Below are 13443 nucleotides of genomic sequence, written 5' to 3' on the forward strand. Positions count from 1 at the left end.
TGCCACCACAAAGCCCAGTAGAAATGCAGTTAAGTGTGACTGCAGGAATGTATTTGTCCCCTATCAGCCGTCTTCTGTCACTCAGATATTTCATCCAATACAGATACACCCAATATAAACCCATTCTCTCAGCAGGAACACTCACAGCATCTCTGTTCTCCATCTATTTTCAACAAACCTGTAGGTACATAGTAACACTGATATCTCTATCACCATCTCAAATTGAGTTGATATTTATTAGCATTTTCAGAGTTGTTAAACAGAAAAAGCATAGTCACAGGACCCTCTTATGAGGGATGCAGTAGAGAACACAAGGCTATTATTACCTGCTTTATCCCTCTCAAGACACGCAGTAAGTACTTTTAAAAGGTAAAAGTATGACAGATACCAGGACATCTCATCCCTGTATGAAAATGAACTGGGGTAGCTATAATAGTTATACCCAGCCATCACACCACGTCACATGAACCGCAGCTTTTCTTGCTTGTTGTCTTTTTAATCTCTGATTGCTAGAGTATGAAGAGAAGCTTGACCGAGTTCAATTGCACTAGCTCAACCAGTAAATTGGCTGACATATCCCAGATCCAGCCTAACCACACATTCTGTTATACAAACAAACAAATGTTGTTACACCAACATTTTAATGCACTGCAACACACATTGCAATATTGGCACAACCCAAGCCAATATAAGGATAGGAGAATTTTGCAAGGCCATGTGGATTAAAACAATCTGATGACAGGAGGGGCATAAACAACAACAGTGTAACTTTATAGTCATTTGGGTCCAGCCCAAAGCCTGCACACTATAATGAAAACAAGCCCCATATATAACATAGAAGAGGAAAAAACATGCTGGCTATACTTACCCTTATGATCTGGCTGTAATTACTCAAGGAAAATACCCACTATCCTATCTTAATTATCATTGCATTGTATTCACTGTTTCCTAATTTGAGATATTTACAAATGCTTCTCCTCAGAACAATGATTTTTAGGACACCACTGTCAAGAGATGTAACTTGGCCAAATAAATAGAAAAAAACCTTAATTTTTCAGAAATTAGCACTAAACACACTGCCACAGTTAGGTATGAGTAAGCCCATTACAAAAGGAAAGTCCCTCCATGCAATTTTGTTGGAGGCAGGCTGTGTCTGGTTTGAGACCCCTGTTGCCCCATGCCATCCTCTTTGTACCCCTGAGGCTCACAAAGTGACGCGCTAACGATTACCACGAACAGCAGGGGATTTTTGTCTTCAGCCTAAATACTGACAGGAAGCTCCTATACCTCAGCACAGCATAAGAAGCTACTTTTGGATAAGGTGGGTGTTTGGGAAAGCATTAAGAAGAACAGGACAAAGTTCTGCTTTGCTTATTACTAAGTTACAAACTTACCTACTCAGGATCATGTCAGATGCCTGCTCTCCTGGCTGAGGACAAATTCCCCTGAAGTTTAGCTTCTGAGGTATGGCATAAGTATTTCCTTTGCCATCCTTGCCCTTGCTCATCAGTGCTACCATTGTTTGTTGGTAGTTCCTTCCGTGCATCATAACTGAAATGGCACAATAAAGTTTTCCACAGCTACACAACAGACTTCTATGCTTAAGGAAATGAAGTATCCTATTCCAGTGAAAAATAAAAAGGCAAGGTTCATTCAAACAAACAAGCTCCATAAAACCTTCTTAATTCTATAGCTCTAACAAGAAATAAACAAGAACATCAGATATTAGGCTAAATGGGTAAACAAAATAATCAAGGAACAAGCTATATTCACAATCAAAACAAAAACAGATCTTCTAGATTGCTTGAAAGAAACTTAAAAGAACTAACACTGCAATAGCCCTATAGGCCTTTACTACTGAACTGAATAAAACAAGCTCAAGCAACAACCCCAGCTTCACAGGACTCTCTCAGCTTTATAATCACAGCATGGTCAGGGATGGAAGGGACCCCTGGAGAACATCCAGTCCAACCCCCTGCTAAAGCAAGGTTCCCCTAGAGCAGGTTGCAAAGGATTGCATCCAGGAGGGTTTTGATGTCTCTAGAGTCAGAGACTCCACAGCCACTCCAGACAGCCTGTTCCAGTGCTGTCACCCTCAAGGTGAAGCTGGTCTTCCTCATATTCAGGAGGATCTTCTTGTGTTTCAGTTTGTGCCTGTTGCCCCTTTTCAGCAGCACCCAGAGACAGAACAAGAGCCTGGCCCTGTCCTCCTGACATTCATCCTTAAGATCTTTGTAGACATTGATAAGATCCCCGCTTAGCCTCCTCTTCTCCAGGCTAAACAGGCCCAGTTCCCCCAGCCTTTCCTTCTAAGACAGATGCTCTAGTTCCCTCCTGAGCTTCATATCCCTCCACTGGACCCTCTCCAGTAGTTCCCTGTCTCTCTTGAACTGTGAAGAGCGCTGCCCAGAACTGCACAGAGCGCTCCAGGCGCGGCCTCAGCAGGGGAGAGCAGAGCAGGAGGATCACCTCCCTTGACCTGCTGGCCACGCTCCTCCTCACGCACCCCAGGATCCCACAGGCCTGCTGGCCCACGGGCAACTTGCTGCCCACCAGCACTCCCAGGCCCTTTTCCGCAGAGCTGCCTTCCAGCAGGCCAGCCCCCAGAACGTACCGGTGCATGGGGCTGCTCCCCCCCGGGCACGGGATCTCACACTCGCCTTGGTTGAACTTCTCTGGGTCCCTCTGCGCCCAGCTCTCCACCCTGCCCTGGTCTCGCTGAACAGCAGCGCAGCCGCCTGGTGCTCCAGCCACTCCTCCGGGTGCCATATCCCCAGACGCCCGGCTGAGGTGCCTCTGCCCCTTCATTCAGGTCATTGATAAATAAGTTGAACAAGACAGTACATAGTGCTGACCCTGGGGAACACCACTGGCTGCAGGCCTCCAGCTAGGCTCTGCGCTGCTGATCACAGCCCCCTGAGCTCCGCTGTTCAGCTCGTTCTTAGCCCACTCATCTCACCCACCCTTCCTGAGCTTACCTATGAGAATGTTATGGGAAGCAGTATTGAAAGCCTTGCTGAGGTCAAAGTAGACCACACTCGCTGCTCTCTCCTCATCTACCCTGCCAGTCATTCCATCATAGAAGGCTATCAGGTTGGTGAGGCGCGATTTCCTCTTGGTGAATCCATGTTGACTATTCTTCATGACCTTCTTTTCCTCCACAGGCTTCAATATGACCTCTAGGATGAGCTGTTCCATCACCTTTCCAGGGATGGAGGTGTGACTGACCAGTGTGTAGTTGCCTGGGTCCCCCTTCTTGCCCTTTTTGAAGGCAGAGTAACACTGGCTTTTCTCCAGACCTCAGGCACCTCTCCTGTTCTCCATAACCTTTCAAAGACAATGGGGAATGGCTTGACAATAACATCTGCCAGCTTCCTTAACACTTGGGGATGCATCCCATCAGGGCCCATGGATTTGTGGGTATCAGGTTTGCTTAAGTGACCTCTAACATGATCCTCCTCGACCAAGAGAAAGTCCTCCTTTCTCCAGACTTCCTTTCTTGCCTCCGAGGTCTGGGAAACCAGAAGGCCAGTCTTAGCAGTGAAGACTGAAGCAAAGAAGGCATGCGGTATCTCTGCCTTCTCTGTGCCCTTCATCACCATAGCACCCACCTCATTCAGCAGCAGGCCCACATTTCCCCTAATCGTACTTTTCCTGTCCATGTACTTGAAGAAGCCCTTCTTGTTGCCCTTGACAGATTTCATTCTAAACAGGCCTCAACCTTCCTCATTGTCTCCCTACACATTCTGACCACACCCCTGTATTCCTGCTAAGTGTCCCTGTCCCTTTTGCCAGATCCCATAAACTTCTTCCTTCTGATGGATGTTCGTCAGAAGCCCCTTACTCATCCATACAGTCTCCTACCTCCTTTACTCAATTTCCTACTCATGGGTATACATTAATTTTGAGGGTTTTTTTAGAGGAAGTGATGCTTGAACCCTAATCCCAAAGGGCATCTCATCCAGACACAGATTTTATCACTTTCCCTGTCTGCCCTGGCAAATCCAGAACAGCTGAGACAGTAGGCTTGGTTTCTACTTAAAGTCCTTCTCACCCCTTCATCTCCTAAGAATTAACTAATAAGGATTTAGTTTACTTTACAAGGGCTCTGCTTGTTTTCCTCATCATGTTGGTACTGCTATGTGCCCAGAAAAAAGTAACTGACAATAGCATCTGAAATAACTTTTTTATAGGCTTAAGACAGCTAATAGTTTATTAAATAACTTAGTTATGAAGTAATAAATCAGAAAACAAATTCTAATCCAAAAGTTATACTTGTTAAGTATCTCTAAATGCTGTATTTAGATATGTATTCTTCTTTATAGAAGGTGTAATGCATTAAAAACTAATAGTACACTGTGTTCAAGCACTGTTTTTATACTGTAAAACTACTACAGATGGAGAAACTCATGTCAACAATGATTTACTCTTGTACGTATTAAAAGAATAAAGTCGTTCAGTTAAAAGTGAACTACAGTATAGCACTTAAAAGATATGGCTATATTGAAACTAGTTTGGGAGATATTCTTAAATTTTTAAAAAAACTTCTAGTCTTTAAAATGTAGGGACTCTCTCTTTTTGGAGTAAGCACTAATACTCAATACAAGACCATGCCCTTACTTCAGTACTGCAATGAAACAATTTTTTCTTCTTTTAAATACCATCGATTCAATCTGCAGTGAATTGGTGCATCTTTGTAATTCTTGACATATGCAATCTCATGCTGAATGTGTGATTCTTGCCCAACTGGAGCGGCACCCATAAAGGCAAACATGAGGTAAATTTGTGTCTCTTACTTAAAATGTAAGCTACAAAACGCTGGGGCATTAAGCTACCTGCATCTCCACGACCTTCTTCATTCCTCGCCCCCCCAGTATAGACGCCTTGCCCTCCAAATGGCAGGTACCCGCTGCAAGGCCCCAGCTCCAAGATGCGGAGGAGAGGAGGCACGGCAGCCAAGGAAGGGAAACATGGCCCAGGTCACCCCTGAGGCCTGGGCGGCCGATGTTAACGGGTAACGCGCCCCTTCCCCCCCTGTGAGGCCATGCTGCCCGGCCGCTCCCCTCACGACGAGCGGCAGCTGCTGCCCCGCCCCCGGGCGCGAGCACCGCCTTCCCGCCAAGCGCCCGCCCCCGCGCGCGGCAGCGGCCCGCTTCGCCTCACCTCACCTCACCGCCATGGCGGCGGTGCGGGACGTGGAGATCGATCCCGAGGGCACGTTCAAGTACATCCTGGTGCGCCTGCAGCGCCCGGGCGGCGAGGAGCGGCGCGATATCGTCCGCGGCACCAAGGCGGCCGAGTTCCACAGTGCGTGACAGGCCGCGGGTGGGGGTGTTGGGGGGTGGGGTGGGGGTGACAGCCCCCCGCGGCCGTTAGCCGGCCCCCTTCCCCGGCGGCAGCTCTCATATAACTAAAAATAATAGATAGCTTAGTACAAAACCGTGCGGGACGTGGCTGCCGGTTCCCAAGTGAATGTGAGGCGGAGGGTGCTGTCAGCGGACATAGCTGAGGAGCCTCTTTTCTCCCCTTTATAGGTGTGAATATGAAAAGTGGGCCAATACCTCTGTCAGGTGCCATTGCCAACCCTGATAAACCTCATTTAGGAGAACGAGTTGTTTAACTAAGTAAAATCTGACCTAGCAAACTTTAATGAAACAGCTTTTCTATGTCCGGCAAGAGAAACCTCTCACAGGTGAAAGAAGGGCACTGGAGGAAAATGAGTGGAAAACAGCTGAAAAGAATAGTTCTAGAGCATTTGGTGCCTCCTGTGTATTCTAATGTCTCTAACCATTCTTCTTGTGCAGATCATATATTTGAAAAAGTAAATCCTGAGATGGAAAAGCTGGGATATGAGTGCAAGTGCCTTGGAGGAGGGAAAATTGAGCATAATAGCAAAGACAAGAAAATAAGGGTATTCGGGCTCTCTACCGTAAGTGAATCTCTTGTATTCCTTCAAATCCTTTAGTCTTTGATGTTCCAGGATTTTTGTTTATAGTATGGTGGCTTTTGGCTATTTGAATCCCAGTGTAAACATTAATGGGAAAACTTGCCTGGCTCACTTGTGAGATAGATTAGAAAGACAATAGTTTTAAGGGCAGGAGACCAAAAGTAATAAATGACTTAATGCTGCATAATACCAGCATTAAGTTATATTCAAGACTAGAAATGGAAGTTAGCGTATCTTGGCTCAGAATTTTTTAGTCTTGCTGCTAGAGCAGGAATAGCGCATCTCTAGCCGCAGGGCCTTGGTCTAGCTACTGTGTGATCTTTATTTGCCATTAAAAACGTTGGGTGTGGTATTTCTGACATAACCATATTATCTAGTATTTTTAAAAAGTTTGTATTTTATAATGCATCAGTTTTAACCTGCATGGTTTAAATGGTGGTTTACATAAGCTGTTCCTCTTGGGGCAGAGTCAGTGATGAGTAAGAGTACATATTTTTTTTGATAATACAATTTTGAGCTGTTTTTTCAATCTCCCAAGTTAAGTTTCACGTGAAATGTTACTGGAAAAAGAAAGTAACCTGTAAATCACAGGGTTTTATCAGTAGACTAGACTACTGTGCAGTAAAGGCTTTTTGACAGGAAAAATCTTACTTGTAGTTCTGAAATAAGAAATCATATCTTGATATATATAACTCCAGTTATATCAGTAAAGGAAAGGCACTTTCTAGTGCAGCTGTCTTAAGTTTCAGTGAAAGAGCAACACTGATCAGTGATGTAAATGAGGGTTAAAAATCATGTGGGTCATCTGACATTGCCTTAGGTCAGTGTTAGGAGTTGCAGTGGCTGAAGACCACAGATACTTAAAATTCTGCCATTACCAGCTAAGGCAAGATTGCAAATAAATAAAACATGAAGACTGTGATTTCTTTAGTGGCTAGAATAGTACTCAAATGTTCTCATGTGTGGTGGCTTATTCCTTTTTTCTTCAGCTGAGCCAGATCAGATGTTTGCATACTCATACATTAGGGTGGGTCAATGCAATCTCCGTGGTTTAAAAGAACACTCAATAAATATGGTGGCTAAGGGGTTGGGAACATTTTAAAATGAGCCTTCTGCTGGAGAAATGATGTGGAAAATGCATCCTCTATTACTTGAGATTGCTTGACCCCCTCTCATTTATTTTCTACAACTTGGCGTTGGGGTGAATTGAAGAGGCCAACAGAAAAATAAAACATGATACTGTAAGAATAACTCTTTTAGTACCTGTATTTGATTTGCACATGAACTACTTGAAGTATCAAATCATAACTGGATAATTTGTGTTGACAAGAACTGAATGGTTCTGTGGACTTAATTTCTGTACATGCCTAATAAGTATTTGTTCTTTCTTGCAGGGCTATGGAAAAGCAGATCATTCGGTGACTGTAGAGATACTGAAAAAAGTGTATACAGATTATGAAATTACATGGTCAGATGACAAGAAATAAATTGCCTACTTACAAGCACAACAGGCAGTTAAAAACTGGAAACTGTGAGCTGTACTTTGACAAATAAAATTGAATGTGTATTCTATGTACGTTACCATAAACCTGGAGAAACTGGACTCTGCTGTAATTCATAATATGGTTAGTATCCCCAGATAGATCTTATTTTTCAGATCATTCCTTTGTGCAGAATCTGCAGTTCTAAGCCTTCTTCCTCTCCTTTTGACATGCCATCTAATTAAACACTCCCACATCTTACCTTCCAGTTTGTCTTCATCCAGTGCTGTCTCACTGATCTATTGTAGATACCTTTAGGATTTTGCCATCAATTTATGCACCACAGTACCAAACCTGTTACCTGGTCTTTTGACCATAGTGTTTTCTGTTTCCTTTATTTTGTATTGTTCTTTAGGCTTTCCAACTTTACCAGATTTACAAAACCTGGGGAAGAAGTGAGGAGGGTTGGCTGTTACACTTCTTCACCTAAATCTCTGATTTATTCCATGGTATTGAAAATCCAGTATTTATGTTCCACATGACTAATGATCAAGATCTTTTGTGTTCTTGTAAAATCCTTACCTTTAGCAGACTGATGGCAATGTCAAATTGTGACAACCCTTCTTTTGCTCTGATTCTCCTGTACTTCTTTTATTCCCCATGAGTATAATGATGCTTTTCCCTTTTTTTATAGCAATAATTATGTTCTAGTTAACTACCTCCTGGCCAGACCCAGCACACCTAGGCAGTGTCTGAATTAACTTACAGCACCTGCATCCTCCTGTTGTGGCAAGATGTTGTCCTTCATTTATTAACTTACTTCTTAGAATTGCAACTTATGTTTCCTGCAAGTCTTCCTTTAATGTTGTGGATTTCAAGGGAGTTCCTTTTGGTCTTAAGCTTACGTTGTTGACCTGCAGTCTTCAAGAGGTATTTGCATATAAATCCTGGTTCTTCCCTTTGCTGTGGTTCCTACTGCACTGATCTACTACTATCTGGCAGTATGGAGTGGCTTTTCCTTTTCAATGTGTATATGACTCTTAAAGTACAAACTGTGAAATTTGAGAGGCTTTAGTCCAGTTTCCATCACAAAAAATCCCGTTGTTACTACCTTATTATGCTAATTATCCATCTGATGTCACCCTTCTGTGTCTTTGATTTAATTGCTTGGGCAGAGAGGAATTTCCTTTTCCTGTCCTCAAACCTTTCAGCCCATTCCTCATTAGAAGAGTTCCAGTTATCACCTGGGAGTGGGATCTCTTGAACCTGGTGCTGCAGGTCTCTTAGTTGGCACCTGCTTCCCCCACCATGCAGCCTGGACTTCCCTCTCCAGCACCCCTATGCACTTCTGCATCTGCTGTTTGTGCTTCTCTTTATGCTCTTGTGCACTGGTCTTCTGCCTGCACCACTTCAAATGCTGTGATAACATTGATTGAAGGTTTGATTTTTCTTAAGATTTTGATTCCAAAACATGATGAAATGTCTGTGTACCTAGTAACCAAGAATAGCATACAGGTCAATAATTTGCAAATTGGCCACTTCCCACTTTGATTTTCCTCATGGGTTTTTTCCCCTAAGCCTTAGTAAAATAGCTGTAATTGCCAGTACAGAAAGCCCATTTTTTTTTTAGCCTCGTTTCCCAAAACTAGCAAATAGTCTTCAAAGGGAAGTCATCAGTTAAGGATAGCGTCTGCTAAAACAAACAAGCTTTTTAATTTAGTTTCCTGAGACATTTTATGACCGATTTTAATCTTTCTCTCCACAATACTTACGGGAAAGACATAATTTAGACCGGATTTCTTATTGTGATGACTCTTTCCAAAAGTGAGGGGGTGGGTCAAGGGGAGAAAAGTGGTGGTAATTTGGAACAAGCTGGTAAACTGAGTTACCAGCTGATCTCTACCTTTGTTTCTTCATACAAGAAATTGGGCCTGGTGTAAGGGTTTGAGTCATCAAAAAAATACTTTTGATGGTCCTCCCACTTCTGTTATTTTCTATTGCAATGTCACTTAGAGAAATGCTGATTTCCTTGGCTATCAAGTAATTACATAAGTATTACAAGTGAGTGAGATATTTTTATTCCAGATCATGAGGAGAAGCAGGAAACTGGTCACCAGGGTGGTGATGATTTGGCAGGTAGAGAAAGCCTTAATGTACATTAGGGAAAACAGTAATATTTGATGTTGAAACACCAACAGAACCACCAGCCTTTAAACCCAAATGTATTAATTTTGCTCCCTCTCAGCATCCATCTGCTGAATTTCAAGAACAGAATAGAACTCATCTGGAATTATGGAAAAGCCAATGCTGATTTTGCTGATTTCACCTGAGAAAAACATCCTTTATTAGCATCTTTAATTCTGAAACGGGAACTTAATTACACTGTTGGCTTTCCTGTTTTGCAGGTGTGCAGTCACTATGAGATTGTAGCTCTCTAGCAGTCTTCACTTCAAAGTCCAAAAAAATCCGATTTCGTACTTGCATGAAAACAGAGCCATATTTCAGCAATCCAAGAATAAAAGGATACTGAGGAAAGGAGTAGTATATTAAACCCAAGACAGTGAGTGCCACCTTCATTTATTCATACAAAAATACCTAAGATTCTTGTTCCTAACCACATTCACTGTCATAGTGGTCAACATTTCTTATTGCTTCAGGTACCATTCTCTGAAAGAGCAGTAGACCTAGTAAGTGTAGAACACGCTATTCAGTCACTATGTACAAGCCACAATTTGTCTTATGACTGAGGCTTGAAAAATGGCAAGCGGTAGTCAGTTTGCTTTCAGCTTCTCAGTTCTGACAAAAAAGAACTGTTAACAGTACTTTATTGATCTGCCAAAGCTAAACTTCCCTTTGTTCCTCAATCTATAGTCAGCAGTTTGCTATCATCACTAAGTTTCAGAGTTGATGCAGAAAAATTCCATAGCGCAATCACAGCCGTGACACAACTGACTGCTTTTGTTCTCTCTCTCCTGTAAAAGAGCAACTTCAGTAATTTCCAAAGCATCCCTTTAAAATAGTCTACTTACAATTGTTTTTGAAACAATAGTAGTTGTTAAGGCTCTTCTGTAAAGTACGGGAAATCTCTGACTTGGGTGTCTTGCACTGTGAAGACTCAAAAATCTTCAGCTACAGGATCTTTATGTAATAAAGTGACTTAGGTCACCACTGTCAGAAGTTTCTTTCCATCCCCTTAGGCTATTGTCCTCCCTACACTGAGTATCCTTGCATGCAGTTTACTGCAGTGGTTGGCTATCTATATTTTTGCAAAGGCACCCAATAAAGCAGTGCATGATAAGCAGTAGCTTTGATGCACACATTAGGAGTTGTGTAATAGCTTTTTGCCCAGTTTCGGTTAAACAAAACATGCAATGCATTTTTTTGTGTGAATTGTGGGTGATGCTAAGCACTTGGGACCAGGTTTTGTTGTTCTTTGGGTTTGTTTGCATTTTTAGTAAGGTGATTTCTTCAGCCTAGGACAAAGGAGTGATTTGTACAGCTTTTCTGAATGCTTGCTGCCCAGCCAAACTGCTGAAAAGATTTAAGAGGTGTGAGCATTCAATAGTACCCCCCCAGCAAGTGTTGAAAATGGGTCATAGCATATGAGCCATTAACAAACATTTTACTAATTTCTAAAACGAGTATAGCTTTTCCCAGTTACTTGCTGACAATTTCTTAAGTGATACATCAAAATCTGAATGTAAAAATTCAGAGACCACAGTAGTGCATATTCTCTGGTATACTTTTTCAAAGGCATGAATAAAAGTCGTGTGCATTACATGTGGAAACATTACAATGACTTGCGAGACTGCTAGCAGAATAGAACCCAAGTAATAAATCCAACCCCCTCTGGTGGCAAAGCAGCCGGGCACACAGATACGCAGATGATTCTGAAATCTGCTGCAGCAGTTAAAACTCTTCTCACCCTTGAGAACCGCTGCTTGCACTGTATTGGGATGTTAAATGATCTCATTTACTTACGGTGACTTACAGTTCTAGCACTGCCAAAGAATGTGAGAGGGGGACTGGGGACAGCGACTTACTTTACTTTTAAATACATATAAATGACGATTACTTGGCATAAACAGATGCTGGTTTAAGCAGAACTCCATTTTTCTACGGAAAACCAGAATCAGAAGTCCTTCAGTTCTCAGACATCAGAATTTGTCAAGCATTTCTAACAAGCATCTTTAATTTGTCAAACCAGAATAACACAACAGAGGACAAAGCAGAGATGTGAGGATTAAAATATTTTGTCTTTGATATTTTTGAAGGACCGGTGGTTGCATTTTAAACGGAATCTTTAAAGGCTATTTCCATAATACATCGCTGTAGTCCTTCATCAATTGTTTTAACTATGCTGGTCCTAAACACATTCCTTTCTTCAATGAATGTTTCAAAGAGGGAGATACCACCACCAACACCAAAATAATGTACTTTGCTTCCCAAATACACGCGTCCATTTTTATCCAAGAGCTCAGCCAGTGTATTGTGCAAAGCACTGTAGTACTCGGGATTATAGATGGTCTCAGATGTGAGAATTATGTCATACTTTGAAAAGGGGCTGTTGCTGCTTCGCAGGAGCTGGCTGACTTCAGACCATGCCCCAGAAAAAAATCTGCATTTGGTGAGCATATCAGGCAAGCACTCTGCTTTCCTGGGCCTCTTTGAAGGAGGCTTGTTGGTTCCTCTGTTGTCCCTACTGTCCAGCCTGCTGCCTTTGCTCGTACAATTAGCCACCACGTTAGGCAAGGTTATTTCATCAATCACTGTGCTGTTGTAGTCCTGAAAATGGACTTTTCCAGCTTTACCCTTTAAAGCAACTATTCCCAGCAGTCCTGCCCCACAGCCAAGATCCAACACAGCCTTGTTGGTAAACTGTATTTCAGCCTCGGAAAAGTAGTCTATGAGATCAAAGGTGCATTCCCAGATCTTCAGCCCTCCTTCGTAGACTCCCGGGATGAGATCAGAGCGAGAAGAAACACTTTTAGATATGATGCCTTCTGCATCCACACCATCCAAACACATAGTTTCCACTACAGACACATTCACCGAATACAAGCCTGATGTCATTTCCATGACTTTATTTTCCAATATTTTGTTGGGATCTTCAGGTATACTGTGCTCCTTGGCAGCTTTAAAGAACTTTGACGGTGTCTCATCTTGCTGTGCATCAGCACCCAGCCTCGGGCTGGCACCTGCCGCAGTAGCAGCAGTTTGCTGCTTCTTTCCTGTGGATTCTTGCTTGTGTTTTGGTGAGTGCAACTCTAAGTCCACCTTACCCAGAGTGTCTGGTTCATCGTTCTCATTTTTGTCAATAAAAAAATTAAATCGGAAATCCATTTTCAGGAATAACAGTAAACAAAAAAAAGTTTAATTTATTACAGCCAGAAACACTCGTCTAAGAGCAATACTAACACAACTTTTTTCTTGTTTTTTATAGAGGATGTTTTTATGTAGTTATTGCTATGGGGAAGAGTGCTTTGCAGGTAGAATGGCAGATATTTGGCCAACAAACCAGGTGAGTTACTTCTGGAAATAGAATAAACAAGTTCTACGTATTAGCAGAGACATTAGTTTTAAGCATTAGCACAAACATGCCGACCAATCGCTGCCTCCTATTTTTTTAGGTTAAATTCATTTAAATACAATTTTAAATGGAAAAAACCCATTTTATAAGCATTTAAATTTATGAAAAGACTGCATGACAAGTGACATCTCTCATGTAACGTAGATAGAGACTGGAAAAAATAAGAGGAACTGCTTATTACGGTAAAACTCCCCGTTTCAGCCTTCAGTCTTTCAAGCCACGCCAAACCACAGCGCACAGAGGCTGTTAAGGCCCAGCATCCCTCCCTTACAGCCCCAGCTGAAGCATGCAAGCCGGGCAAAGCGATCCGATTCCGGCTGAGCCCACCCCGTGCCCGTACCGACCCCCGGTTGCTGGATACCGGCAGCACCATCCACTTCTCCCACGTGGAGCGGCTGCCCCTTCCGCTATCCCAGCAGCCCCCG

General features: G+C 42.7%; 2 protein-coding genes across 4 annotated transcripts; one reads left to right on the plus strand and one right to left on the minus strand.

Moving 5' to 3' along the window:
- The first annotated feature begins 5110 nt into the window (after positions 1-5110).
- LOC121095354 (14 kDa phosphohistidine phosphatase-like) lies at positions 5111-7550 on the plus strand. Its single transcript, XM_040610000.1, has 3 exons — positions 5111-5307; positions 5805-5929; positions 7342-7550. The coding sequence occupies exons 1-3, from the start codon at positions 5178-5180 to the stop codon at positions 7432-7434; spliced, it is 348 nt and encodes a 115-aa protein (XP_040465934.1). The 5' UTR covers positions 5111-5177; the 3' UTR covers positions 7435-7550.
- Positions 7551-11602: 4052 nt separating this feature from the next.
- Positions 11603-13438, minus strand: METTL18 (methyltransferase like 18). Of its 3 annotated transcripts, none has more exons than XM_040609996.1 (2): positions 13363-13438; positions 11603-12960 (listed from the first exon to the last, which is right to left on the minus strand). In XM_040609996.1, the coding sequence occupies exon 2, from the start codon at positions 12769-12771 to the stop codon at positions 11719-11721; it is 1053 nt and encodes a 350-aa protein (XP_040465930.1). In that variant the 5' UTR covers positions 12772-12960; positions 13363-13438; the 3' UTR covers positions 11603-11718. The 3 variants fall into 3 exon arrangements, with proteins under 3 accessions (XP_040465930.1, XP_040465932.1, XP_040465931.1); XM_040609998.1 differs by having other exon boundaries at positions 13380-13418; XM_040609997.1 differs by having other exon boundaries at positions 13359-13411.
- Between the last annotated feature and the right edge of the window lie 5 nt (positions 13439-13443).

The sequence above is a fragment of the Falco naumanni genome, chromosome 11, assembly GCF_017639655.2.
Source record: "Falco naumanni isolate bFalNau1 chromosome 11, bFalNau1.pat, whole genome shotgun sequence".
Classification (NCBI taxonomy): domain Eukaryota; kingdom Metazoa; phylum Chordata; class Aves; order Falconiformes; family Falconidae; genus Falco; species Falco naumanni.

Coding starts and splice junctions, on each gene's coding strand:
- METTL18 (XM_040609996.1), bottom strand. CDS start 12,771: ATGGATTTCCGATTTAATTTTTTTATTGACAAAAATGAGAACGATGAA.
- LOC121095354 (XM_040610000.1), top strand. CDS start 5,178: ATGGCGGCGGTGCGGGACGTGGAGATCGATCCCGAGGGCACGTTCAAG. Junction 5,308..5,804: donor CAAGGCGGCCGAGTTCCACA/GTGCGTGACAGG, acceptor CTTCTTGTGCAG/ATCATATATTTGAAAAAGTA. Junction 5,930..7,341: donor GGGTATTCGGGCTCTCTACC/GTAAGTGAATCT, acceptor TCTTTCTTGCAG/GGCTATGGAAAAGCAGATCA.